This window comes from Oncorhynchus mykiss, chromosome 13 (genome assembly GCF_057628025.1).
Source record: "Oncorhynchus mykiss isolate SJ-2025 chromosome 13, ASM5762802v1, whole genome shotgun sequence".
NCBI classification, from domain to species: Eukaryota; Metazoa; Chordata; class Actinopteri; order Salmoniformes; family Salmonidae; genus Oncorhynchus; species Oncorhynchus mykiss.
This window is the reverse complement of record NC_143034.1, coordinates 45812586-45838169: the sequence shown is the minus strand read 5'-3', so window position 1 is coordinate 45838169 and position 25584 is coordinate 45812586. Positions and strand designations below refer to the sequence as shown.

At 43.0% G+C, this 25584-nt stretch overlaps 1 protein-coding gene across 2 annotated transcripts; it reads right to left on the bottom strand.

Annotated features, from left to right (window-relative positions):
* Positions 1-2238: 2238 nt before the first annotated feature.
* Positions 2239-24840, bottom strand: LOC110486240 (F-box/LRR-repeat protein 20). Of its 2 annotated transcripts, none has more exons than XM_036940937.2 (15): positions 24170-24840; positions 18390-18451; positions 12377-12431; positions 12190-12264; positions 11403-11497; positions 11192-11260; positions 10979-11074; positions 10448-10574; positions 9838-9912; positions 8815-8945; positions 8423-8483; positions 7438-7482; positions 7285-7341; positions 6818-7030; positions 2239-6656 (listed from the first exon to the last, which is right to left on the bottom strand). In XM_036940937.2, the coding sequence occupies exons 1-15, from the start codon at positions 24209-24211 to the stop codon at positions 6549-6551; spliced, it is 1311 nt and encodes a 436-aa protein (XP_036796832.1). In that variant the 5' UTR covers positions 24212-24840; the 3' UTR covers positions 2239-6548. The 2 variants fall into 2 exon arrangements, 1 of the variants encoding a protein (XP_036796832.1); XR_016485925.1 differs by having other exon boundaries at positions 6435-6656; positions 7438-8199; positions 24170-24479.
* Positions 24841-25584: the final 744 nt, after the last annotated feature.

The following is a 25584-nucleotide window of genomic DNA, read 5'->3' as shown; positions in this document are numbered from 1 at the left end:
AGCCTACTGAGAACACGGTCTGTTTATACTTAGGCTAAATATGAAAAACACTGATCTGAATGACCCAGAGGAGGGATGAAAATTCTGGGAATCTAATCCGAGGAGAGCTTCAATTCTTATTAATAGTTTTCAAGTGATTTCCCCCAGAAAGACGACCCTTGTGGGACGGGTTGGCCCATTTTCCACTGTCTGTGTGAAAGTATCTACATGAGCGTATCTAAAAGAGAGGTAAGAAAAAAAAGAGAGGAAGTGGTAGGATAGTTAGAGAAAGGGAATAAAGAGAGTGAGAGCGAGGGAAAGAGAAACACCAGAGCATCTTCAGGTAATGATCTTCTCTGTTCTCTTCCTGGTTTCTGTCCTCTCCTTTATTTAACCACTATGCTCCTCTCCAAGGTTACCTGTGCTTATAAAACGAACCCCTACGTGCTGTCTTTGTTACAGCAGCTTCCATTTAGCGGATTCAGTAAGTGTTGCACAGCCCATCTCTCCTTCATTTTCTCCCTGTCCTATAAAACACAGCGGGCACAGTCACAGACCCTATCTGCCTTATAAAAGGTGAGCTCCTAATCTCCTATACAGATGTGCCTCTGATGCTTAAACAGCAGGCAGTGGCCATTCGTCATGGGCCATGTGATACTGACAGGGTGATGGTTAAAAGGGGGGCTACGGGTGGTGGCTGTGGTTACAAACATTTTCCTTCGTCTTTGAGCCCATCACATTCATCTGTTGTTTTCCATTGATTGGTCATTTGTTCAACTGTGGACTCACTGACAGGGACAATCAGGGACAAACTCTTCTACTTTCACATAGGTGAAAGAGTGAGGGAGAGCCTGTGTGTGTGTGTGTGCGCACGCGCGCAAACACAGAGCTGGTAGCAGTCTGCCACAACATCAGAGAGAGCTACACTTCTGCATATGATTACAGTATTTCTATGTCTGTATGTATGCATTCCATTATTCCACCTAAGCCCTTCATCAAAGTTTGGGCTAAGCTGTCAGAAGCCATTTAATGGAGGAGAGAGGGAGAGAGAGAGAGAAGAGAGAGCGAGGGGGAGAGAGAGCAAGAGAGGATTATTACACATTATTATTGTTACCCCAGCCTCAGTAATCATATTCAAATGCATTATTCCTAGTTTTCTCCAGCACGTCAGCAGCAAGTGCCAGCTGCATGGCGGATTGTGCAGACGCAGAGAGCAATGGAACACGCTTCCTGATATAACACTGGGGCTGCAGTTTGATCTCCTGCATGTGTGTTTAGGGGAGGCATGTGTGTGTGCGCATTGTTTGTCGACTGCCACATGCGTCATATTTAAGCATATGCCACATTAGTCTCTAAAGTGTGTGCAGAATGTCATTATCCTGAATGGCACAAGTGTGACCAATTACCCGAGTGTGAGTCTTGACTACAAACTTAGCCATTCTTATTAGTCAATTGCTTTGTGTGGAGAAAACAATACACCCTCAATGAACATTCATACGATTTATAATCTGCCTGCTCTCCTGTGCACTCGTAGACTAATACCCCAGGTGTCTGTAAGCCAGCTAAAAATAAGGTCCCCCCCAATGACAAGATAGGAGGCAAAAACAAGCCACTCCATGCCAGAGGGAAGGAGAAGGAGGAACACAATATCTCGAGCAGCAGGGGGACAACTGGAGCCAAAATGGCCCCCATGTGGCACTATGAGCCCAACAACATCACAAGCTAAGTCGCTGGTCGTCATGGCACTGTAGGACGGGTAGAAGTGTGGTTACTCCCAATGGGGCAGATTGAATGAACAGGATCATTCTTCTGCGATTTCGTCACTGACATCAGATACCCACACACCATTAGTATGAAGACTTGGGTCACATACATGTTTGAATTAAATTTAGCTACAAAGTGGATCAATTAAGTAAAAGAGCATTTAACTACTCGTAACGTAGTTCCAGTCTGCTTCTTCCAACCCTGCACAATCCTCAGGGTTGGGTATCTCAGACTTTTTTGGGGGAAAGTAGCTTATTGCTGCCCTCTAGTGTTGCGCTAAGGTTTGGACAACATGCATTACATACAGTAACAGGAAAACATGTAGGACTATTACAATATAATGGAGACTACCTGACCAGGAAAAACTCTAGTCCCTATATATAGCCTATAACTGGGGCCAAGAGTTTTTCCTAGTCAGGCCAGGAAAAATTTCAGAGCAAAATGAATGAACACTTCAACATACTGCAATTACAGAAATAAACAAACAGGCAAATCTTAATAATATATAGTTATATATTTATTCATACATACATATTTATTTATAATCAGTTAATTGTAAAAAAAAAAAAAAGAAAAGAAAAAAAAAGGAAAAAAGATTGACATTAATTTATATGAACTACAGTCATTGTGTAAAGTAAATTAAAAAAAAATAAAAAAGTAAAGTAATCCCCGGGTGTCAAACTACCAAGGACACACTTTAGATCCACCATCTTGTTCACGCAGCCATCCCTCCTCCCCTACCCCCTCCAACACACAGCCTAGTCATAGGGACTGAGTGGACCGATCCAGAATTCAGTCATCTGTCATCTTTCATGTAAACTGCTGGGGAAAAAAGTGGAATGAAGCAGTATAATTGTTTTGCATGTGTTTCGTCTTGACATTCTACAGGGTAGTTTGTGTAGTTTATGAGAACCCGGTATGGACATGTTCTCATGTGTTTGTATACTGAATACATTCTAAAAGGTACCGCTCGAGTCTGAATTTGCCTGTTGTCTGTGCTGTCAATAGTGTGTATGTGTAGGCTTGCATGTCTACTCTGCATACCTTCGCTCTCAACTGAGTTATGATTCAGAGAGGACCATGGGAGTGCAAATGGTCAGTGCGTACCGTGTGTGTCTCAGTGTGTCTGTGTATGACTAAGCGAGTAGAAGTGGTGCCTGTGACTCAGCAACTGTGTGAAGAGGGCAAACAGGTGTTCTGGATCCAGGCTTCACCATGACTTTCCTTCCAGTAACTTCAGACCGTACAGAGCAGTGGAAGCACAGTTGCACGTAGCCAGAGGGTGAGTAGTACGAGAGTACATTATGCATCTCTGCCATCTTGGCTCCTGTATGTTCTCTAATCCCCCATAAACCCACATTCAACAAAACAGATCAGACTAGATTCATCTCAGTTTGTATTATCCCCCTCCCACTTCTACCCCTGGCTGACAAATCACAAAATAGAAAATAATCATCATTAAATGTTTTGCCTGTTGGTTTGTTTGAATCTTAGAAGGAAATATGCATTTTTAGGGAACATTAAAACGTTCCTATTGGGCGTACCAACTCAGATTTGTTTCTACAGTGGGCTGGGCTGCATCATGGTGTTAGGGGATCCCCAAAGCAAGGCATAACAAGTAAAGGGAAAGCACACCAGGAGAGGAATCTGTTTCTGCTACATCAGCACACAACCTAGGCCCTAACCCCCCACGTTCCCAGACAACACCTTCATGGAAACACATTCAACACGTTGTATAGCATCCATTATACATACAATGGACACCGGTTCATCCTCATCATTAACTTATTTTACAAATTGCACTGTGTCCAACCCTTCCCCCTGTACAAAGGCTACACTCTGGACAGTAGGTAACAAGAACTCGTAATAGAACACAAACCGCATAAGACCAAAAACCAAGGACTGCAAGAGGGCTCAAACTTAACACTGAACTCATGACTGAATGCAAAACAAAAACAGCCCCACCCCAAAACACACCAAACAGAAAAGAGAGTGGCGAGGGGTGAGAACGAGATGTAGAAGTCACCAACTTGAACAGAAAAAGGCTAAAACAAAGACAACTACAAAAAGAAAAACAGAACAGAGAGAATCGAAGAGGAGAGACAGAAAACAGAGAAGGTTAAAGTGTGGGAGAGGAGGAAGGATCCAGATGAAAGGCTTTGATACTCATGAACAGGGGTCAAAGTCTTTTCATAAGGTGGTAGTTGTGGCGTTTTGGGACACATACCCCTGCACTCCAACATCTGTCAGCAGGCCAGTGTTGTGTGCTCAGCTCACTCCAGGTCAAGATTCTAAACAACTTCCTTGTTCCTATCCAATCCCAGCGGCCCCTCCTCCTCTCATGTCACTGGATCCAGGCAGAAAGAGGGGGCGTTGCGCTGGTGGCAGGGTCAACTTCAATGGCACCCTCTCCCCTGCAAGACCTCATGGGAGTTGAAGGGGCATCACTGTCACTGACCAGATCCCGGTGGCCGCGAGCAACACTGGGCATCTCCTCCTACCCATGTGTGGTTCGCTAGCTCGCATTCATAAAGAATGTTCATCAACAAGGGAAAAAAAAGACTAAAAGCAACAAAATAAAAATACAGATACTTTGTTTTCGGTTTGCTTTTTCTTTCCGTTCTCCTGGTCTGTCTGGCATCACAAACTCGCAGTGACGTCAATCTTTTTTATTTTATGAGTTTGTGTCTGTATTCTATATTTTGCTGTTGTTAAGACTAGCTTGCCAGGGGCCTGGTTTATTATGTCTCCAAAATGGTTCACTGTCCAAACTACTCCCCATAGCCCCGGAACATTCTCTCTCACACACACACACACACACACACACACACACACACAGTACGTGTTTGGCTTAACATAGTTCATAGTGCGAGACCCATTGATGTAAATCTCTCCTTCACACCATGGTCTGTGGTGTGGTTTAGCTGGCTGCGGGGCTGGATTTCCACAGTACTTACATATATTACATTTAAAAAACTAGAATTGTTACATGCAACATTTGGCATCTTCTCAAGTCCCCACGTGTAAGTCTCAATTGGTGTCCTTTTTAGAAAAATATTCACCATTCTCTCTTTTTTTTTGTACAATGAAGCTTCTGATTGTAACAGAGAAAGGGGAAGGGGGAAAGGGTATTGAGCTGTGTGTGTGTGTGCGCGCGCATGTTCAAGTGTGTGTAGTCATGTGGCAGTAAACTATTAGGTGAGTCAGAGACTCTGTCATAATTTTGCTGGATAAACTCAGCATATCCCCTAGCAGGCCTGCATTAAGCTGCAGCTACTTTGCAGCTACTTTGAGTCTAGATAAGAACTACCACCTACTGCATCTACACTATGTTTGTGAGTGTGTGTGTTTGGGGGGGGGGGGGGGGGGGGGGGGCAGTTTAATGGTTGTAGAAGACACCATTTTCCACTAGCACTTAAAATTAGGGCCAAATTAGAACTGTTTCGAATGGAATTCCCAAATTCGAGCCAGAGCAGGCCAGTTTCACAACTGGTCAAACTGGTAACGCAGTTTTAAAAAAAAATGTAAATTAAAAAATCACTGCTGGGTGCTCCCAACGTTTAGCTAGCTCATCTGGGTGTGTGAGCTGACAGCTAGCACATGGACAAGCAGTAATGCAGTAGTTAGACATAACACGAATTACCACCACAGCTGGATCCATATATCTTTGCACTACACAAACCTTTATGACAACAGTCAGCCCTAAAATGATAGCTACCATTATTAGCTAGCATTTCAGAGTTAAAACAAGCTACTGTAGCTAGCTAAAATGAGCTAGCAGGAATTGTAGCTGGCCAGGTCGTAGTTGCATCATATTAAACCGGTTGCCTGGTTTGCGAATGGCAACGCTAACCGTTTGGCTAGTTAGCAAGCTAAATACATGGCTCCGAGTATGGCTAGCACTGACAGGAGTATGGGTTAAAGTTATTTAAATTCACCCTCACAATGCTTTAACTTCGTCAACATCTTGCCAGTTAGCAACATTAGCGAAGCCAGCTGCAGTCACATATTGACTACATAGCAACATGACATCATTTATTCTATTTGGAGGCAGCGGAAACGCAATTTCAGCTTGCCCACCAAGGACAGTCCAACCTGGGTTGACTTCAAAGTGCCAATGGAAACCGGTCTTTTGTAATAAAAAAAAAACTGGCCTAGCTATATGTTTGGAGTGGGCAGTCTGGAACCAGAGGATAACAAAGAGCAGTTATGTCTAGAGGTAGCTTGTCAGTCGTTGAAAGATTCTGAGGGCATTCCTACCAAACCAATATCCTCATAGCTCTAGCCATGTTTCTGGTTATCCTCCCAACACCCAGACACATTGGATGTGAGTTTCTGATCCAAACCTATCTTCCTGATCCTTCAGTAAAAGGTCATACTAGTCCATTGGGAACCTTGTATCCAGTGAGCCCTAGTTTCATGTAGTCCATACAGTGTATCAGGAGCCTAATCTGTAAACAGCAGTGGTTCTATTATGTAATCCTCCCTGTAATGCTGGGTGGTCTTTAGCACATGGGCCTGGGGACAGCAGGGAATGTACTGACGCTCATCTGTGGTGATGTGTGTGTGGGTGTGTGTTTATTTGTGTGTTTGACAAAGGCTGTTGTGAGTGGGTTTGGGAACGTCGTGGGGAAGGTTCTTCCCAGACCCTGTGGTGGTTGGGCTCTCTCCCTCTCTCTGCAGCTCCAATCGGGGGGGGGGGGGCACACCAGCATGTATACCTGGAGGCCGGATCGGACCAGGCCGAGCCAGGTTGGGTGGAAGGGCAGATTTTTTTTTTTTTGGGGGGGGGCGCAGTCTTCACATCATAGCAGGATACAGCAACGACAGAATCTCTGGCGACTCCCCCCGACCGAGGGTGGTGGGGTGACTGGGGCGAAATACGCGTGCACTTTGATGTTAGGTAGATGGGTCTGGAGAGGAGGAGAGAAAGAGATAAAAAACACAAGTGTTGGTGTAAGGGTCTATACAACCGCATCTAAGAAATGTTAATTCCTCTACTGTAATCTATGCGAGTCTGGGTGTCTGTGCACAACGCATAAGCAGCAATGTACGCTGTAGCACCAGTGTCTACCCTTAGTCTCTTAATGCCTGCGCGGGTGATCTGCTGGCAGTCGTAGAGCTCGATGCGGTCCAGGCTGTGGCAGGTCTTCAGGTGCTCCAGCGAGGCGTCCGTGATCAGGGGGCAGTTGTCCAGCTCGATCACCTCCAGCCGGTCGTGGGCACAGGGCCCGCTGCCCAGATGTCTGATGCCATCATCAGTAATCAGCTCACAGTGAGACAGGCTCTGAGTGAGTGAGTGAGTGAGTGAGTGAGTGAGTGAGAGAGAGAGAGAGAACAACAAGGGAACACAGTTTAGAACAGCAATACTACTGCCACCCGACACACTGGGTGTCTTGTTATTAACACCATGAGACTGTGGATTATCTAAGAAACAAGTTCTTCTGAAATGTATTTCGTAGAATTTCAAGAGGTTCCTTAGATTGAACAAAGCATGTTTGAGACAAGCTCCTAGGATAGAAGCCATTAGCTAGTGCTCACCAGAACTTGCAGACGAGGGCAGTGGATGGACAACTGGATGAGTGTGCCGTCCGTGATCTGGGGAGAGACATAAACAAACGTATCCTTCTGGTGGATGTGCTACAGTGTATGTTAGTGTGTGTGGGAACGTACGTGTTGCACAGGCTAGCTCACCTGCACACACTCTTCCAGGTCCATCTTTTCCAGCTCATGACAATTCTGCCACAAAAAAAAAAGAACACTAAGACAGCACATATACACTACCGTTCAAAAGTTTGCTGGCCTTCTAGGTAGCGTTACAAAGAAAAAGCCATATCTCAGACTGGCCTATAAAGAGAAAAGATTAAGATGGGCAAAAGAACACAGACACAAGACCAGCAACCCGGAGTTGCCTCTTCACTGTTGACGTTGAGTCTGGTGATTTGTGGGTACTATTTAATGAAGCTGCCAGTTGAGGACTTGTGAAGCATCCGTTTCTCAAACTAGACACTAATGTACTTGTCCTCTTGCTCAGTTGTGCACTGGGGCCTCCCACTCTTTCTATTCTGCTTAGAGCCAGTTCGCACTGTTCTGTGAAGGGAGAAGTACACATCGTTGTACGAGATCTTCAGTTTCTTGGCAATTTCTCTCATGGAATAACCTTAATTTATCAGAACAAGAATTTACTGACGAGTTTCTGAAGAAAGTTCTTTGTTTCTGGCCATTTTGAGCCTGTATTCAAACCCACAAATGCTGATGCTCCAGATACTCAACTTGTCTAAAGAAGGCCAGTTATATTGCTTCTTCAATCAGAACAGTTTTCAGCTGTGCTAACATGATTGCAAAAGGGTTTTCTAATGATCAATTTACCTTTTAAAATGATAAACTTGGATTAGCTAACACAACCGGTCATTGGAACACAGGAGTGATGGTTGCTGATAATGGGCCGCTGTACACCTATGTAGATATTCCATAAGAAATCAGCAGTTTCCAGCTACAATAGTCATTTACAACATTAACAATGTCTACACTGTATTTCTGATCAATTTGATGTTATTTTAAATGGACAAAAAAATAATGATTTTCTTTTAAAAACAAGGAAATGTCTAGGTGACCCCAAACTTTTGAACGGTAGTGTATGTCAGAGGTGTGTGTGACCTGCTTCAGTTTCCACACTCACCCTTGCCAGTGTAGTGAAGCCCACATCTGTGAGCTGAGAGCAGCGAGCCACCTCTAATATTCTGAAAGGAGACAGGACATACTGTTATGGTCGGGGGAACTGCTATGTATTGACGTGTGAGGAAATACAAGATGGGTTAACTTGGGCACTAACCAGAAAGGAGAGCGGGGTGTATTTGAGTCGTTCATGTATGAAGGGTTGTATGGGGTTTCTGGTGGTATTTGGAGTGAACAGGGGATAGAAGCAGGGATGGGTGGGGGTAGCGTGGATGTGGGTTGGATGAGGCGGGCTTGGTGGGGACACACACACACACACACACCTTAGACCAGTGTGGAGGGGTTTGAGCAAAGTTCGGGGTGAGGAGGTAGAATAGGAGCAAAGGGAGTACCAACCTGAGGCGCGGGCAGTTCAGTCCCAAGGCGTGGAGGATGGCGTCTGTGATGTTGGCACAACCTGAGACACACAGCGACTGCAGATGGTGACAGCCCCGGCATATAGTAATGAGACCTTCATCTGTGATCTGCTGCTCAGAGGGAAACAGGCACAGGTAACTAGCAGAACTTCCACAGCATCAAACAGCTATAACACCATTATTACAAAATTAACATAATATTACCATAACTGATGCCGTAGGCTATGAATATCCACCTCAGAACGGTGAATGAGAATCATATCTTGTTTTGTGATATATTTTCATCTCTTTTCCCTCTATAGTTCTGATCTTACAAGATTGCAGAAAGTTGCGAGGGGGAATCACACAGAGAAAGCATAGGTGTAAAAAGAGAGAGACAGAGAGGACGAAAAAGAGGTGAGTCTGGCAAAAGAAGAGAGGGAGCTGTTGAAAGATGGGAGACATTGAGAAGGAGACAAGGAATGAAAGAGGGAGGGAGGGAGGGAGGGAGGGAGGGAGGGAGGGAGGGAGGGAGGGAGAGAGAGGCATTTGGGGTGTAGACATAACAGGAAGGGAATTTGGAGACACCGATAAAGAGGATGCCAGAGAAACAAATGTGTTGTCTGGGTGGATTTCACACGCTATTCGTTATGTAGGTTAGATGGCAGGGCAGGCCTCAGTCCACACCAGTCCCTCTACTGCAGGGCAGGATGCAGACTGACTGAGCAGCCTTGTACACAAAAGAAGTCCACAAAAAAAACAGCAGAGAGGCAGGACATTACTCATTTACCTTCCATATGGATGGCCACAACAGCTATTAGAGATTCCTCATTTCTCAAATTCCTAATTTCTCAATGACAAACCTATTCAGGAGTTACTAGCCCCCAACCCACCACAACAAAGCATTCAGCCCCAAACATGATGGGTGCTGAAATATCAAGCAAGACACTCACTTTATTTTGGAGCTGTGACCAGCAGGTTTTGCTGTTATGTGACCTAAACACTGAAAGAGGTGCTTGCTTACCGAACACGTCTGTAAGTTGAGAGTGACCAGCTCTGGACAGTGTGCACCAATGTGCTTCAGTGCTTCATCCTCCAACTAGTTAATATGTGGAGACGGAAAGAAGCAGAGAGAAATAGGCAGAGAGAGAGAGGCAGAGAGAGGCAGAGGCAGAGAGACAGAGAGACAGAGACAGAGAGAGACAGAGAGAGAGAGAGACAGAGAGTCATTTGAAATCCCATTAGCAGTGCACCAAGGTAACCCCACCAATGAGGTAGCTAGCTAACCCCCTCCTGCAACTAAATGCCCTACCTGCTGTTTGGATCTACCATCCCCATAACACTGCGTGCAATACAAACATTAGCCCTGGTCTCATATCTAGACTAGCTAAGCCCCTCTCCCCTCAATCAGCCCTTCAGTTTACCTATATCTTAACGCTTCATCCTCCTAGCTACAATACGAACCTTATGCGATCCGTTTGTTCATTTCACCTCCCAAGGGTGTCTGAATACCTCTCACACATCCAGTCTCTTCTTCTGTTAATGCACCTTTCTTAGACCGAGGTAGAGACCTTGTGCTTTTTAATGGTTCCATCTCTAGCGGACCCGTTTGTTGCCCTTTGCCCTGGCCCTACCTGTGTGCAGCCCTTGAGGAAAAGGCCTTTGAGTCCGGGACAGCATCGTACCAAGGCCTGGATGCCATCCTTAGTCACCTGGTCACACCACGAGATGTTGAGCTGCTCTAACAGAGGACAGCCCTCGCTGCAGGGGAAGAAAATGGGTCAGACCCCGGCACAGATATTAGATAAAAAGACGGCAAAACAACAAATGTGCCCCCAAATTTATGCACATCCCCTGAATAACGGAATTACCTGTTCACCCTACGCCTGCACAACAGATGCAACCATCTGCTCCTGCTGAGGAGACTCCCCGGTGTGTGTGTGAGAGAGTGAGTATTGTCGGAGTCTTGGAAAAACCTTGTATCTCAAAAAAGTCCCAGGATATTTTGATTGGCTTATATTCGTCCTAGAGTCAACAAACTGTCACGGAGCATGAAGAGGGATGACTACAATCCAATCACCAAAAGGTGAGTGACAAGGTTTTTCCAGGAATGCTGACAGTATGAGTGTGTGTGCACGAGAGAAGGAGAAAGAGAGACCCCTCACCTAAGTGCTTTGAGTGACAGGTTGGTGATTGAGGTACAGGACGCGAGGTCCAAGTGCTTGAGCTTGGGACAGAACTTACTGAGGCTATTACATGTGCTGCATGGGAGAGAAAGAGACAAGAGGCTTACATGTATAATAATGTAACAATTTAGTACATTAGCGAAACATAATTATACTAGACAAACATAATAAGGCATAAATGTCTGCAAATACCTGTCAGTAATCTTGGTGCAGCCATTTAAACTAAGCAGCTCAATATTCCTGCAGTTCTGGGAGAAGGTTCTGTTGAAAAACAAACAGGAACAGACATATTTGCACTGGAGTGTGTGTACTTGCCCTCCAGCTCCCACAATCAATCTCCTCCCCTCACCCTCCTCAGTGCCAAGAGTGCCCAGTCTAGTCCAGATTCCTAGTCAGTCCTCACCTCAGAGCGCTGTCCCCCACCCCCAGACAGCCCCGCAGACTCAACTTCCTCAGGAATCCCCCACATCGTTTCGAAATGTTCTCCACCACTCGCCCCTGCAACACACGGACACAAACAAACACCTCTCACAAACCAGATTCATCCCGGGATCATCTTCACTTTCACATACATGCAAAAATACATGTGGCAGGAGCATAGGGTAGGAGTCTGCCTGTTTAGGCTAAACTCAACCATCTTTGTAAACACTGACTGCTTGACTTGAACCCATTTCACAGAGCCTGTTGAGTGTCTGTCTTCATATGGCACTCAAGTCTGGCAAACACGATTATACTTGACCTGGCGTTCAGGCCGTTCATCGTTGATTATGGCAATGTACTAAACGTGTCACGTGTGTGAATACATCAGTCATACATTTCAAATGCCTTTAAATGGTCATCTGTTGTCATCCATGCAGTGACAGGGTCAATAGACTGACATACAGTACATGGCATTGACTGTGGTGAACGCACAACATCAATAGTAGTCAATTAAAACTTTCCTTTGGTAGACAACCAGCTGCTAAGGTCCAGAATTCAATCTTAGATAATCACGGTATGTGGGTTTAATGTCAACGTTGTTTGTGTTTATAAGGTCAAAGCCATGAATATCCACTTTGTTTCCATAAAAGATGGCAAGACAGACAGACAAAAAAACAAAACAAAAAAATCAATGGCAGGTGAGGATGAGATGGAGAGGATAGGAGAGAGAAGAGGTGAGGAAAAATATGGTTTATGCGAGACTTCCTGACCTCAATATCTCTCTGAAAGTCGAAAAGGTCAATCCTCTGCCAATTACTGCCGTCCAGGGCGAGCACATTCCACGACTGAGGGAGAGATGGGCACAAGGTCAACTTCACTGGTTTCACTATTCTGTCCAACACACAATTGAACACACTCACACTGAACCAAATACACACTTCAGAAACACAAACTCACCCGTGAGACCTGGGCACAGCGACAGAGTGTCACCACATCCAGAAAGGAGAAGATTCTGGAACACAGACAGGGATGGTTCAGAACCCCTGGTACCCAGAACCAGAGCCCTCTATGTATACAAGGCTCTACCCAGAATCCCTGTTCTACCCTATAATTACATATAGAACTCTGCCACTTTGTTTGATGAGCATGACACTTATGATTGTGTTATTGTGTGGGTGACTTTATGTTAACTTTACTATGGTTATTGTGCTTGAAGGCTAGATAAATGTTTACTTTTGCAGAGCGAGATTGTGTTGTGGGGCATTAACACACACAAAATGTTAAAAACACCTCTTTCCATGACAGACTAACCATGTGAATCCAGGTGAAAGCTATGATCCCTCATTTGTCACTCGTTAAAGCCACTTCAAATCAGTGTAGATGAAGGGGAGGAGACAGGTTAAAGAAGGATTTGAGACAACTGGGAATGTGTGCCATTCAGAGGGTGTATGGGCAAGACAAAAAAGGTAGGTGCCTTTGAACAGAGTACAGCAGTAGGTGCCAGGAGCACCGGTTTGTGTCGAGAACTGTAAACGATGCTGGGTTTTTCATGCTCAACAGTTTCCTGTGTGTATCAACAATGGTCCACAACCCAAAGGACATCCAGCCAACTTGACAACTGTGGACTGGAGTCAACATGGGCTAGCATCGCTGTGGAACGCTTTCGACACCTTGTACAGTCGTGGCCAAAAGTTTTGAGAATGACACAAATATTAATTTTCACAAAGTCTGCTGCCTCAGTTTGTATGATGGCAATTTGCATATACTACAGAATGTTATGAAGAGTGATCAGATGAATTGCAATTAATTGCAAAGTCCCTCTTTTCCATGCAAATTAACTGAATCCCCAAAACATTTCCACTGCATTTCAGCCCTGCCACAAAAGGACCAGCTGACATCATGTCAGTGATTCTCTCGTTAACACAGGTGTGAGTGTTGAGGAGGACAAGGCTGGAGATCCCTCTGTCATGCTGATGGAGTTAAAATAACAGACTGGAAGCTTCAAAAGGAGGGTGGTGCTTGGAATCATTGTTCTTCCTCTGTTGATCATGGTTACCTGCAAGGAAACATGTGCAGTCATCATTGCTTTGCACAAAAAGGGCTTCACAGGCAAGGATATTGCTGCCAGTAAGATTGCACCTAAATCAACAATTTACCACATCATCAAGAACACTGAAGGAGAGCGGTTCAATTGTTGTGAAGAAGGCTTCAGGGCGCCCAAGAAAGTCCAGCAAGCGCCAGGACCGTCTCCTAAAGTTGATTCAGCTGCGGGATCGGGGCACCACCAGTACAGAGCTTGCTCGGGAATGGCAGCAGGCAGGTGTGAGTGCATCTGCACGCACAGTGAGGCAAAGACTTTTGGAGGATGGCCTGGTGTCAAGAGGATGGCCTGGTGTCAAAAAACATCAGGGACAGACTGATATTCTGCAAAAGGTAACAGGGATTGGACTGCTGAGGGTTAAAGTCATTTTCTCGAATGAATCCCTTTTCCGACTGTTTGGGGCATCCGGAAGCAAGCTTGTCTGGAGAAGACAAGGTGAGCGCTAACATCAGTCCTGTGTCATGCCAACAGTAAAGCATCCTGAGACCTTACATGTGTGGGGTTGCTTCTCAGCCAAGGAACTGGGCTCACTCGCAATTTTGCCTAAGAACACAGCCATGAATAAAGAATAGTACCAACACTTCCTCCGAAAGCAACTTCTCTCAACCATCCAGGAACAGTTTGGTGACGAACAATGCCTTTTCCAGCATGATGGAGCACCTTGTCATAAGGCAAAAGTGATAACTAAGTGGCTCGGGGAACAAAACATTGATATTTTGGGTCCATGGCGAGGAAACTCCCCAGACCTTAATCCCATTGAGAACTTGTGGTCAATCCTCAAGAGGCGGGTGGACAAATAAAAAACCCACAAATTCTGACAAACTCCAAGCATTGATTATGCAAGAATGCCATCAGTCAGGATGTGGCACAGAAGTTAATTGACAGTATTCCAGGGCGGATTGCAGAGGTCTTGAAAAAGAAGGGTCAACACTGCAAATTTGGACTCTTTGCATCAACTTCATGTAATTGTCAAAGCTTTTGACACTTATGAAATGCTTGTAGTTATACTTCAGTATTCCATAGTAACATCTGACAAAAAATATCTAAAGACACTGAAGCAGCAGACTTTGTGAAAATTAATATTTGTGTCATTCTCAAAACTTTTGGCCACAACTGTAGAGTCCATGCCCCGACGAATTGAGGCTGTTCTGAGGGCGAAAACGGGGGTGCAACTAAATATTAAGGTGTTCCTAATGTTTGGTATACTCAGTGTGTGTGTACAATACCAGTCAAAAGTTTGGACACACCTACTCATTCAAGGTTTCTTCTTTGTTTGAACTATTTTCTACATTGTAGAACAATAGTAAAGACATCAAAATGATAAGATAACATATGGAATCATGTAGTAACTAACACTTTTATTTTAGATTCTTCAAAGTAGCCACCCTTTGCCTTGACAGTTTTGCACACTCTTGGCATTCTCTCAACCAGCTTCACCTGGAATGCTTTTCCAACAGTCTTGAAGGACTTCCCACATATTCTGAGCACTTGTTGGCTGCTTTTCCTTCATTCTGTGGTCCAACGCATCCCAAACCATCCCAATTGGGATGAGGTCGGGTGATTGTGGAGACCAGGTCATTTGATGCAGCACTACATCACTCTCCTTCTTGGTCAAATAGCCCTTACACAGCCTGGAGATATAGTGGGTCATTGTCCTGTTGAAAAACAAATGATAGTCCCACTAAGCGCAAACCAGATGGGATGGCGTATCGCTGCAGAATGCTGTGGTAGCCATGCTGGTTAAGTGTGCCTTGAATTCTAAATAAATCACTGGCAGTGTCACCAGCAAAGCACCCACACAACTCCTCCTCCATGCATCACGGTGGGAACCATACACGCAGAGATCATCCGTTCACCTACTCGGTGTCTCACAAAGACACAGCGGTTGGTACCAAAAATCTCAAATTTGGACTCAGATTTCCACTGGTCTAATGTCCTTTGCTTGTGTTTCTTGGCCCAAGAAAGGCTCTTAATAATAATAATATTGGTGTCCTTTAGTAGTGATTTCTTTGCAGCAATTCAACCATGAAATCCTGATTCATGCAGTCTCTTCTGAACAGTTGATGATGAGATGTGTGTTACTTGAACACTGTAAAGCATTTATTTGGGCTGCAATTTCTAATGCTGGTAACTCTAATGAACTTATCCTCTGCAGCAGAGTTCACTCCGGGTCTTCCTTTCCTGTGGCGGTCCTAATGAGAGCCAGTTTCATCATAGCGCTTGATGGTTTTTGCGACTGCACATGAAGAAACTTTCAAAGTTCTTGAAATTGACTGACCTTCATGTCTTAAAAGTAATGAGGACTGTCGTTTCTCTTTGTTAATTTGAGCTGTTCTTGCCATAAAGCGAACTTGGTCTTTTACCAAATAGGGCTATCTGCTGTATAGCATCCCTACCTTGTCACAACACAACTGATTGGCTCAAACACATTAAGGAAAGAAATTCCACAAATTAACAAGGCACACCTGATAATTTAAATGCATTCCAGGTGACTACCTCATGAAGCTGGTTGAGAGAATGCCAAGAGTGTGCAAAGCTGTCATCAAGGCAAAGGGTGGCTACTTTAAAGAATCTCAAAAATATGTTGTTTTGTTTTTAAACTTATTTTTTTTCACCTTTATTTAACAAGGTAGGCTAGTTGAGAACAAGTTCCCATTTACAACTGCGACCTGGCCAAGATAAAGCAAAACAGACAACAGTTACACATGGAATAAACAAGCCAATAACACAATAAACAAAAAACATTTTTTTGTTTCTACATGTGTTATTTCATAGTTTTGATCTTCACTATTATTCTACAATGTAGAAAATAGTAAAAATAAAGAAAAACCCAGGAATGAGTAGGTGTGTCAACTTTTGACTGGTACTGCATGTACAGTTGAAGTTGTCAGTTAACATACACCTTTGCCAAATACAGTTTTTTTTCCACAATTCCTTACATTTAATCCTAGTACAAATTCCCTGTTTTAGGTCAGTTAGGATCACCACTTTATTTTAAGAATGTAAAATGTCAGAATAATAGTGAGAATGACTTATTTCAGCTTCTGACCCACATTCCCAGTGGGTCAGAAGTTAACATACACTCAACTAGTATTTGGTAGAATTGCCTTTAAATTGCCATAGATTTTAGTAGATTTAAGTCAAACTGTGTTTTTGGTAAGCAACTCCTGTGTAGATTTGGCATTGCGTTTTAGGTTATTGTCCTGCAGAAAGGTGAATTAATCTAGGATTTTGCCTGTGCTTAGCTCCATTCCATTAATTGTCTTATCCTGAAAAACTCCCCAGACCTTAACGATTGCAAGCATACCCATAACATTATGCAGCAACCACTATGCTTGAAAATATGTAGAGTGGTACTCCGTAACGTATTGGCCTCCTAAAATAACACTGTATTACGGACAAAAAGTTAATTGCTTTGCCACATTTTTTGCATTATTACTTTAGTGCCTTGTTGCAAACAGGATGCATGATTGTTTTCAAATATTTGAATTCTGTACAGGCTTCCTTTTCACTATCAATTAGGTTAGTATTGTGGAGTAACTACAACGCTGTTGATCCATCCTCAGTTCTCCCATCACAGCCATTAAACTATGTAATGGTTTTAAAGTCACCACCGGCCTCATGGTGAAATTCATGAGCAGTTTCCTTCCTCTCTGGCAACTGAGTTAGGAAGGTCACCTGTATCTTTGTAACGACTGGGTGAATTGATACAGCATCCAAAGTGTAAATAATAACTTCACCATGCTCAAATGGATTTTCAAGGTATGCTTTTAAATTCTTCGCCCATCTACCAATAGGTAGCCTTCTTTGCGAGGCATTGGAAAACGTCTCTGGTCTTTATGGTTGAATTTGTGTTTGAAATTCACTGCTCGACTGAGGGACCTTACAATTATCTGTATGTGTGGGGTACAGAGATGAGGTAGTCATTCAAAAACTATTCTTCCATACAACGTACGCCACTCGTTAAGACATTTTTTTTTACTCCTGAACTTATTTAGGCTTGCCATAACAAAGGGGTTGAATACTTATTGAGTAAAGACATTTCAGCTTTTAATTTATATTACATTTGTAAACATTTCCATAAACAATTCCACTTCGACATTATTGGGTATTGTGTGTAGGCCAGTGAACCAAAAAATTGAAATGTTACCCATTTTTTAATTTAGGTTGTAACACAAAATGTGGAAGAAGTCAAGGTGTGATTACTGCCTTGCCATCTATGCCCTTCAAGAATAGGTATGTATGTGTGATGGATTCATATGGAACACATGGCACTCTGCAGCCCAGTGTGATTTAGGGTGAGTATAATGTTGCAATTGGCCTCGGAAAGCCTGCCCCTAACCCAAAAGCCCTAGTAAATCAGAGCTCAGTCTGTGGCCCCCCGCACCTTCAGCACACCCCCAACCGTCAGCACCTCTATCCCAGACCGTTCTGCTGGTGAGACCCAGGCTTGAGTTATGGCCTCCATTTTCTGTTTGCTCAAGGGCTTTTACTTTTTTTGTTTTGCTTAATTGATTTGAATGTTTTATAGCCCAGACCATCTGTGTTTAATTAGTTTTAGCATTGGGGGAGGGGAAATTGGGGCTAGTGGGATGGGGCGCATGAGGGAGAGCGGCAGATGGCAGTTGGTCGGTGATGTTGACCAAACCACTAGAGCCCCGGTATAGTCACCCTTTGTTTCTAAGGTGGATCATGGCTAAGTGTCACGATGTAACCTCCCAAATGGTCAGTGGCTGTGTTGTGTGGAGCAGATGGATGAGTGTACATGGCTGTGTTTTGGGCAGGTTAAGATGTCTGATGGCGTTGAGCATGTGGCATGGTATATTCTGTGTGCGCATACGGCCGAGTCATTGGAAAGCCCTCGCTCACCGTAGCAACAGCTCCTTGGGCAGTTTCTTATTGATGACGGCCTCGTCGCTGTTTGAGAACATCTGTGAGGAAGAGATGAAGAAGAGCGTGTTAACTTCCTCTGGCTCCGTCGCTCACAGCAGGACTGGCCTAGACTTCCTCTATTCTCTCTGGCCCCGCCCCAAGGAAAGCTCCAGCATATAAACGATCACCATCAGTAGATAGGTTCAACGTCAAAGCTTGATGGGAGAAAGGGGGTGATACAGTGAGTGCGGTGGAGATTGAGAGGAAGGGTGACATTTTCTGCCTCCTAATCAAACCCGGTGTGAAATGTCACTTGCTTCCTTCCTGTCTGATCATCTCACTGTTTTCTTGCTTCCCATGTTTACGTTGTAAATGTCTGAACAGTGACGACAGAAGAGGTGTTTTAACACACCCACAGACAGAGAATTAGGACCCATGAGATATTCAGTCCCTCGATACACTGAAAGATGATGTCATGGAAAATAGTATCCTACTCTAGTTTGCAGAGTTCCCATATTTAGGAGCAAACTTACATTTGTCCAAGTATGAAGCACTTAATGGGTAAGTCAATTGCATTCGTCTTTGATTCCTGGGGCCACCCATACAACATTGGTTGTATGACTAAGGCTGCATTTACACAAACAGCCCAATTCTGATAGGCCAATTAAATTCAGATTTTTTTTTGTCTTTCGATCAATCTTATCAGCTCTGAAAAAGATGCGCGAAAAGATCTGATGTGATTGGTCAAAAACACCAATTAGTGGAACAAATATCTTAGTTGGCCTGTCGCTAAGACGCTTTGGATAACTTTGGTCTGCTAAATGGCATATATTATTTTAAAAATGATTCATGGGAGGAGTATTGTAGTCAGAATAGGACCTGTCAAATGCAGTAATGCTGAACCATACTGGTGTTCCATGTAATGACAAAGATATCAAGCATAAACAGGAATATACTTAATCCATTGTAGAGACTTGAGCAAATTTCTGACAAAGTCAACATGAGTCTGCTATTAGCCTAACCTCCAATATATGTATATTGTGAATGTGAATCTATGATTTGTCTGTTAACTTATAATACAAATTCAGGAGACACACTGGGTCAATAGTACATTAAGCCTGTCCTATGATCCCTGTTTACTTCCACACTTAGGGAGCAGGAAAGGACAGGCATTTCGCTTTTGGGGCAAATTCACTCTGACAAGCTTGCCTTTCAGAGAACTACTCAACGGGTCAAATAATCCACGGCCATTTCCAAAATAACCAGATGCTCATGGTCTGGGGCGTATAGGCTACGTTGTTTTTCATTTGTGGTGTAACATTATGTGATCGTTTGCAGGGCCACAGTAGTTATTGGTCATTTCCATGTAAAGAGGACCCATGAGCACCAACATGTGAAATCCACATGAGCATATCAAATCTGGTGTCAAATGAAAGCGAAGACTATATTTTTGAGAAGGCATACATACATACATACATACATTTAAAAAAATCCATCCTAAACATTTCAGAATGAGTAAAGGCTTTGATTTCGGGCCAAACAGATGGAAAAGGGGTCTTAGAAAACATCTACCAGAAAAAGTCTTTAAAAAAAAAAGGTAATAAAAATACATAAAAACACAACAATGCTTAAGGAAATAAAGACCCCTGCCAACTAATAAACATGTTTTCTATAACTTTTTTGCCTTGTGTAAGTTTAAGAAACATTGCCCTGTGCCTTGAAATTCCTTTACCAAAAACCAACACATCTTTAAGTAACAAGTAAAGGTAGACCTATCAATAAAGTTACTGTTTTTACAGATATCCATTTTGTTAATTCATTATTAAGTGATTAAACCCCCCCCCCCCCCCCCCCCCAATTGGTAAGTGATTTTCTGAAATTGGCTACAATGGTAAACTATACTCTACCGAACTCTACTGTTCTGTCCTTCACTGAGCTCTATTGTGCTGTACTGTACTTTGAATGTCCAAGCTTGTGAAACAGAGGTCTATGATTGGTTTTGATTTGGTCCATTCAAATTTGGTCTTGTCTGGGGGCAGAGCTCATTAAAATAATAGCCCGTGTGTAGAATAATACCCAAATATGCAGAGGAGGATATTACATATTTATACCTTTTGTGTACCTATTTAGGATACAACACTATGAAGAGAATGATATGCATATCCATTATTATGCATTTCTGTGTAGTACAGATCAGGGACCCATGACGAAATTCTGTTACCGCAATTCCGTTACTGGGTGTAAATCCACTTCACTTGCTGTAGTTTAATAATCAAAAGAGATTTTTCAAAGTCAATGTCTCAGGTCATAGCTGACATCGCAGTCTGTCTGCAGACATTGTTGAATCTTAATTCGGAGCAGATGTTTAGAGTTTCTGGAAAACGTTGACACAGGGAGATTTTTATGAAATTCTGTTACCAAACTTTGCATCTGCACAGTTCTTCCAGTAAATGTGTTATTGTAAAAGGTTCCGTGTAAATTGCTTTCAAAACTATTCCTTGTGCATAGGCTTGTTAAACTTTGAAATCAATGGTTTTTGTTGGGCATATATTTTAAGCGAAAAATCTACACAATTCCGTTACCGTGGAACTGCCCTTATGGTTTGAGTATGTTATGTCACACATTTTTACAAAGTACCTTTTCTTGAATGGTAAATACTCTTTCATGTGATATATCCTATTGCATTATAGGCATATTATGTGCATTCAGAAAGCATTCAGGCCCCTTGACTTTCTCCACATCTTGTTACATTACAGCCTTATTCTAAAAAAAAATATTCAATTGTTTCCCCCCCTCAATCTCCACACATTACCCCATGACAAAGCAAAACGTTTTCAGATCCTTTACTCAGTACTTTGTTAAAGCACCTTTGGCAGCGATTACAGCCTGGAGTCTCCTTGGGTATGACGCTTGGCACACCTGTATTTGGGGAGTTTCTCCCATTCTTCTCTGCAGATCCTCTCAAGCTCTGTCAAGTTGGATGGGGAGCGTCGACGCACAGCTATTTTCAGGTCTCTCCAGAGATGTTCGATCGGGTTAAAGTGTGGGCTCTGACTGGGCCACTTAAGAACATTCAGATACTTGTCCCGAAGCCACTCCTGCGTTGTGTTGGCTGTGTACATAAGGTTGTTGTCCTGTTGGAAGGTGAACCTTCACCCCAGTCTGAGGTCCTGAGCGCTCTGGAGCAGGTTTTCATCAAGGATCTCTGTACTTTGCGCAGTTCATCTTTCCCTCAATCCTGACTAGTCTCAGTCCCTGCCTCTGAAAAACATCCCCACAGTATGATGCTGGCACCATCTTGCTTCACCATAGGGATGGTGCCAGGTTTGCTCCAGAAGTGACACTTGGCATTCAGTCCAAAGAGTTAAATCTTGGTTTCATCAGACCAGATAATCTTGTTTCTCATGGTCTGAAAGTCCTTTAGATAACTTTTGGTAAACTCCAAGTGGGATGTGCCTTTTAATGAGGAGTGGCTTCCATAAAGGCCTGATTGGTGGAGTGCTGCAGAGATGGTTGTCTTTCTGGAAGGTTCTCCCATCTCCACAGACAAACTCTGGAGCTCTGTCAGAGTGACCATCGGGTTCTTGGTCACCTCCCTGACCAATGCCCTTCTCCCCGGATTGCTCAGTTTGGCCTGGCGGCCAGCTCTAGGGAGAGTCTTGGTGGTTCCAAACTTCTTTCATTTAAGAATGGAGACCACCGTGTTCTTGGAGACCTTCAATGCTCCCGAAAAGTTTTGGTACCCTTCCCCAGATCTGTGCCTCGACACAATCCTGTCTCGGCACTCTACGAACAATTCCTTCTATCTCATGCCTTGGTTTTTGCTCTGACATGCACTGTCAACTATGGGTATCTTATATAGACAGGTGTGTGCCTTTCCAAATCATGTCCATTTACCACAGGTGGACTCCAATCATCCTGGAAACAGGATGCTCCTGAGCTAAATTTCAAGGCACATAGCAAAGGACCTGAATACGTGTGTAAATAAGGTTTCTGTTTTTGCTGATTTTATAAATTAATAAAATAAATTATAAATACATTTCTGAAAACCTGTTTTCACTTTGTCATTATTGGGTATTGTTTGTTGGTTGATATATATTTCATCCATTTTAGAATAAGGCTGTAACGTAACAACATGTGGAAAAAGTCAAGAGGTCTTGAACACTTTCCGAATGCACTGTAAATCAAATGGTTTCGAAATAAGGCTAAATCATACTCATACTATTTAGGAAGTTTTCAAATAATTTGGATCCTTTCCCATCATGATAAGTTATAAGTTAAATGTACAAATTGTTCTCTAACCTTTGAATATGAAATCTAGATATGAATGCCTTTCTATTAGTTCAATAACTGACAGTGTGGTCTAAAAAACGTTGAAATAGAATGTTCAGAATACAAGACACAATTCAAAGCCAATGGGTTAACATTCTCTTATAACATTTTTGTCTCTGGTCTATGAAAAACTGTTGGAAATGCTCAAGACTTAAGGGATATGTGTTGCCTTGCCTTGGTTACAGTACATGTACTGGTATATGAACTGAGCTCACTGACTGATTCACACTAAGAATTTCTGAAGACAACACACCTCATCCCTTTGGAAACTAAATACGCACAACACAAAATTGTTTATCTCTAACTGTAGCGTTTCAATGTACAAACACTAGGCCTCTTGACAATATGCAATATGTCGATCCATAAAAAAAACAGGGGCGTGACTAAGAATAGGCCTGCCTATAAATGCAACACAATTTCAATTATACTCTGCAAACCGTTAAAGTCCTTTGTTATTGGCTAATAAACTACAGATCACGTATCTGCCGCAGATGTCAGCTTGTCAGGCCAGACCGTACGGCCTGAATCTTCTGAGTCGTCAGCTGTTGCACTTTAAAAATAAATAAAACCACAAATCCTACGCCGCCTAGATGAGGATTAAACAACACAGAGTGCTCATGGTAGACAGGCCAATGTCACGGTGTGAACACACACACACGAGTGGCATTTGTTAGACTATTTATCCAAAGCAATATTTCACATTTGGTGCATTCTTTATCGCTGCGTATAAAGGGACAAACTTTGCCACAACGTTGAATAACGATCGCTTGCATAAAAAACAACATGGGACTTCTATCAAAGTACACATCTATAGGGAAATTGTAGCCTGTATGATTTGAAAAACAGATATATTGTTGTATTTGCTGTTGATATTCAGAGTGTGGTGGTGGACTAGCCGAGTCGTGGCCGAGCGAATGGCCCATCTGTATTAGAATCAACCAGCAGCGGCCATGAGTCTACACACAACAGAACCATAGCTGATCAAAGACAACATTCCAATTCGTCAACTCTGTGAAATAACTCAGTCACACAGTAGGATGAAGTAGGCCCAAATATTATATCACATTTTATGTTTATAAAACGATGGGAAATGTAGGGCTTCGTATCAGTGTGAAGCCTAAAAGTCTGTGTTTGTGCCATTGTCTTTGTTTTGACGGCACAAAGAGAAAGCTCGGATAGGCTCCACAATTTTAAAATCAGCCTTAACCTATGAATGCTTTATAAAACAAATTGTTAAACTATAATCCAATTTAATAATTGTACATTCTGGTAGGCTATTGAAGAAATCAAGATGTTGTCGTTACTTGAAAACAACATGTTTGCCCTAATCCAAACATTGACTGCGGAAGCTGCATCGGTGCGCAACCATGGACGCAGTTTAACAAACACCATAACACCAATCAAAAATAATTGTCATCTATCAATCGCATATATTATAAACTCACCTCAAACCGGCTCCGCGAAACACCATTAACCTCCTTCCCCATCTCGGACGGTGGTTTACCCGACTCGATCAGGGGGATAAGTAATTCGGTGTTAAAATTACAGTAACGTGTAGATATCGGCGCTCGTCTTGGAAACCCCAGTCCAAAGCTACCATGCTACCGTTGTTTCGGCAGCTGCGACGGCGGATTTAATCGTTTTTTCGGTTTGTAACACAATTGCAATAGCCTACCTCTCGACAACTGCCCCAGCCAACAACCCGAACTCTTATATCTCCGCTCACTAGTTCGCCCTCCCCTCCACCGTTCCCCCTTTATCTGTGAACACTGCTTTTAGCATTAGCCTTCTTTATTATGGACACAAATAATGACATTTGATAATAACCATGGACGATGTATAGCCTACATGCATTTTTCATCAGGGCAATATTCTGCCATTATTTAGAATTCTATAGAATTAGGCCTAGCCTATTTCTCCCTTTAGCCTAGGCCCTGCCTATATCATTGGGCTATGGGATATCAAAACATTAACCTTAAATAACTGTGATATAAAGGAGAACACTATGCAATGGCAGTTTATTGGTAGTCCTACTGTATATGCTATTGTGCTGTCCAGTTGTCATTGGAGCCATGTGAGGCCTAGTTTCGGACAGGAGCGTAACCTACCTGCGATTTGTTTTGTAGTTTTTTGTGTGTTGTCTTTCATGCAGGATAAAGGGCATAATGATGTTGCATAAATAAAGATTACATACATAATATCATCGCCTTTTGCATATACCTACTTTGTGTGTATACACATAAATGGTCATAATAATGTCAACATATCTTTATTAAAAAATAATGCACTGTGGTGTCCATTATTTCCCATTATAAAACGTGTGTATATATATATATATATATATCAAACTTCAATAGCCCCTGACAAAACAATGGACAACATTCTGAAACTGCCAATCTGATGAACGAATTGATACATTGTAACTTTGTTGTTGCTGTTTGGGGAAAGAGCACTTCCGCTTTGGACTGCTTCCAGCTGCAAGAAACCAATCAAGACACATATATGTGACTTGTCATCCGATGTCATTGTAGCGGGAAAAGGTGCATATAAACAGGGAGTAGAAATCCATGCTGAGCCATTGCACTTTAAATCAAGTTGCAGTTCTTTCTGGATTCATATTGTCGACTCACACAGTATAAAGAAAACATGATTACACATAATGTCTTTATAACGGAGGAAATATACTTTGGCAAACATTTCCAGCGTCGCATGCACATACGTCCAGCTGCTAACGTCATATATCCGGGACATGTGACACGTTCAAACCAACTGGGAACTCGGAAATCTCCGACTTCCGACTAGTGCGTTCAAAACAACTGGGAAATCCGAAAAAAAAACTAGGTCTGACTGGGAAAAATCG

What these genes read in the sequence shown, in the direction of transcription:
- LOC110486240 (XM_036940937.2), bottom strand. Translation starts at nt 24,211, where the DNA reads ATGGGGAAGGAGGTTAATGGTGTTTCGCGGAGCCGGTTTGAG. An exon ending in ACTTTCAGAGAGATATTGAG is followed by an intron (nt 11,498 to 12,189) that starts GTCAGGAAGTCT and finishes CGTGTGTTGCAG; the next exon opens with GGGCGAGTGGTGGAGAACAT. An exon ending in CAGGCATTAAGAGACTAAGG is followed by an intron (nt 6,657 to 6,817) that starts GTAGACACTGGT and finishes CCTCCTCTCCAG; the next exon opens with ACCCATCTACCTAACATCAA.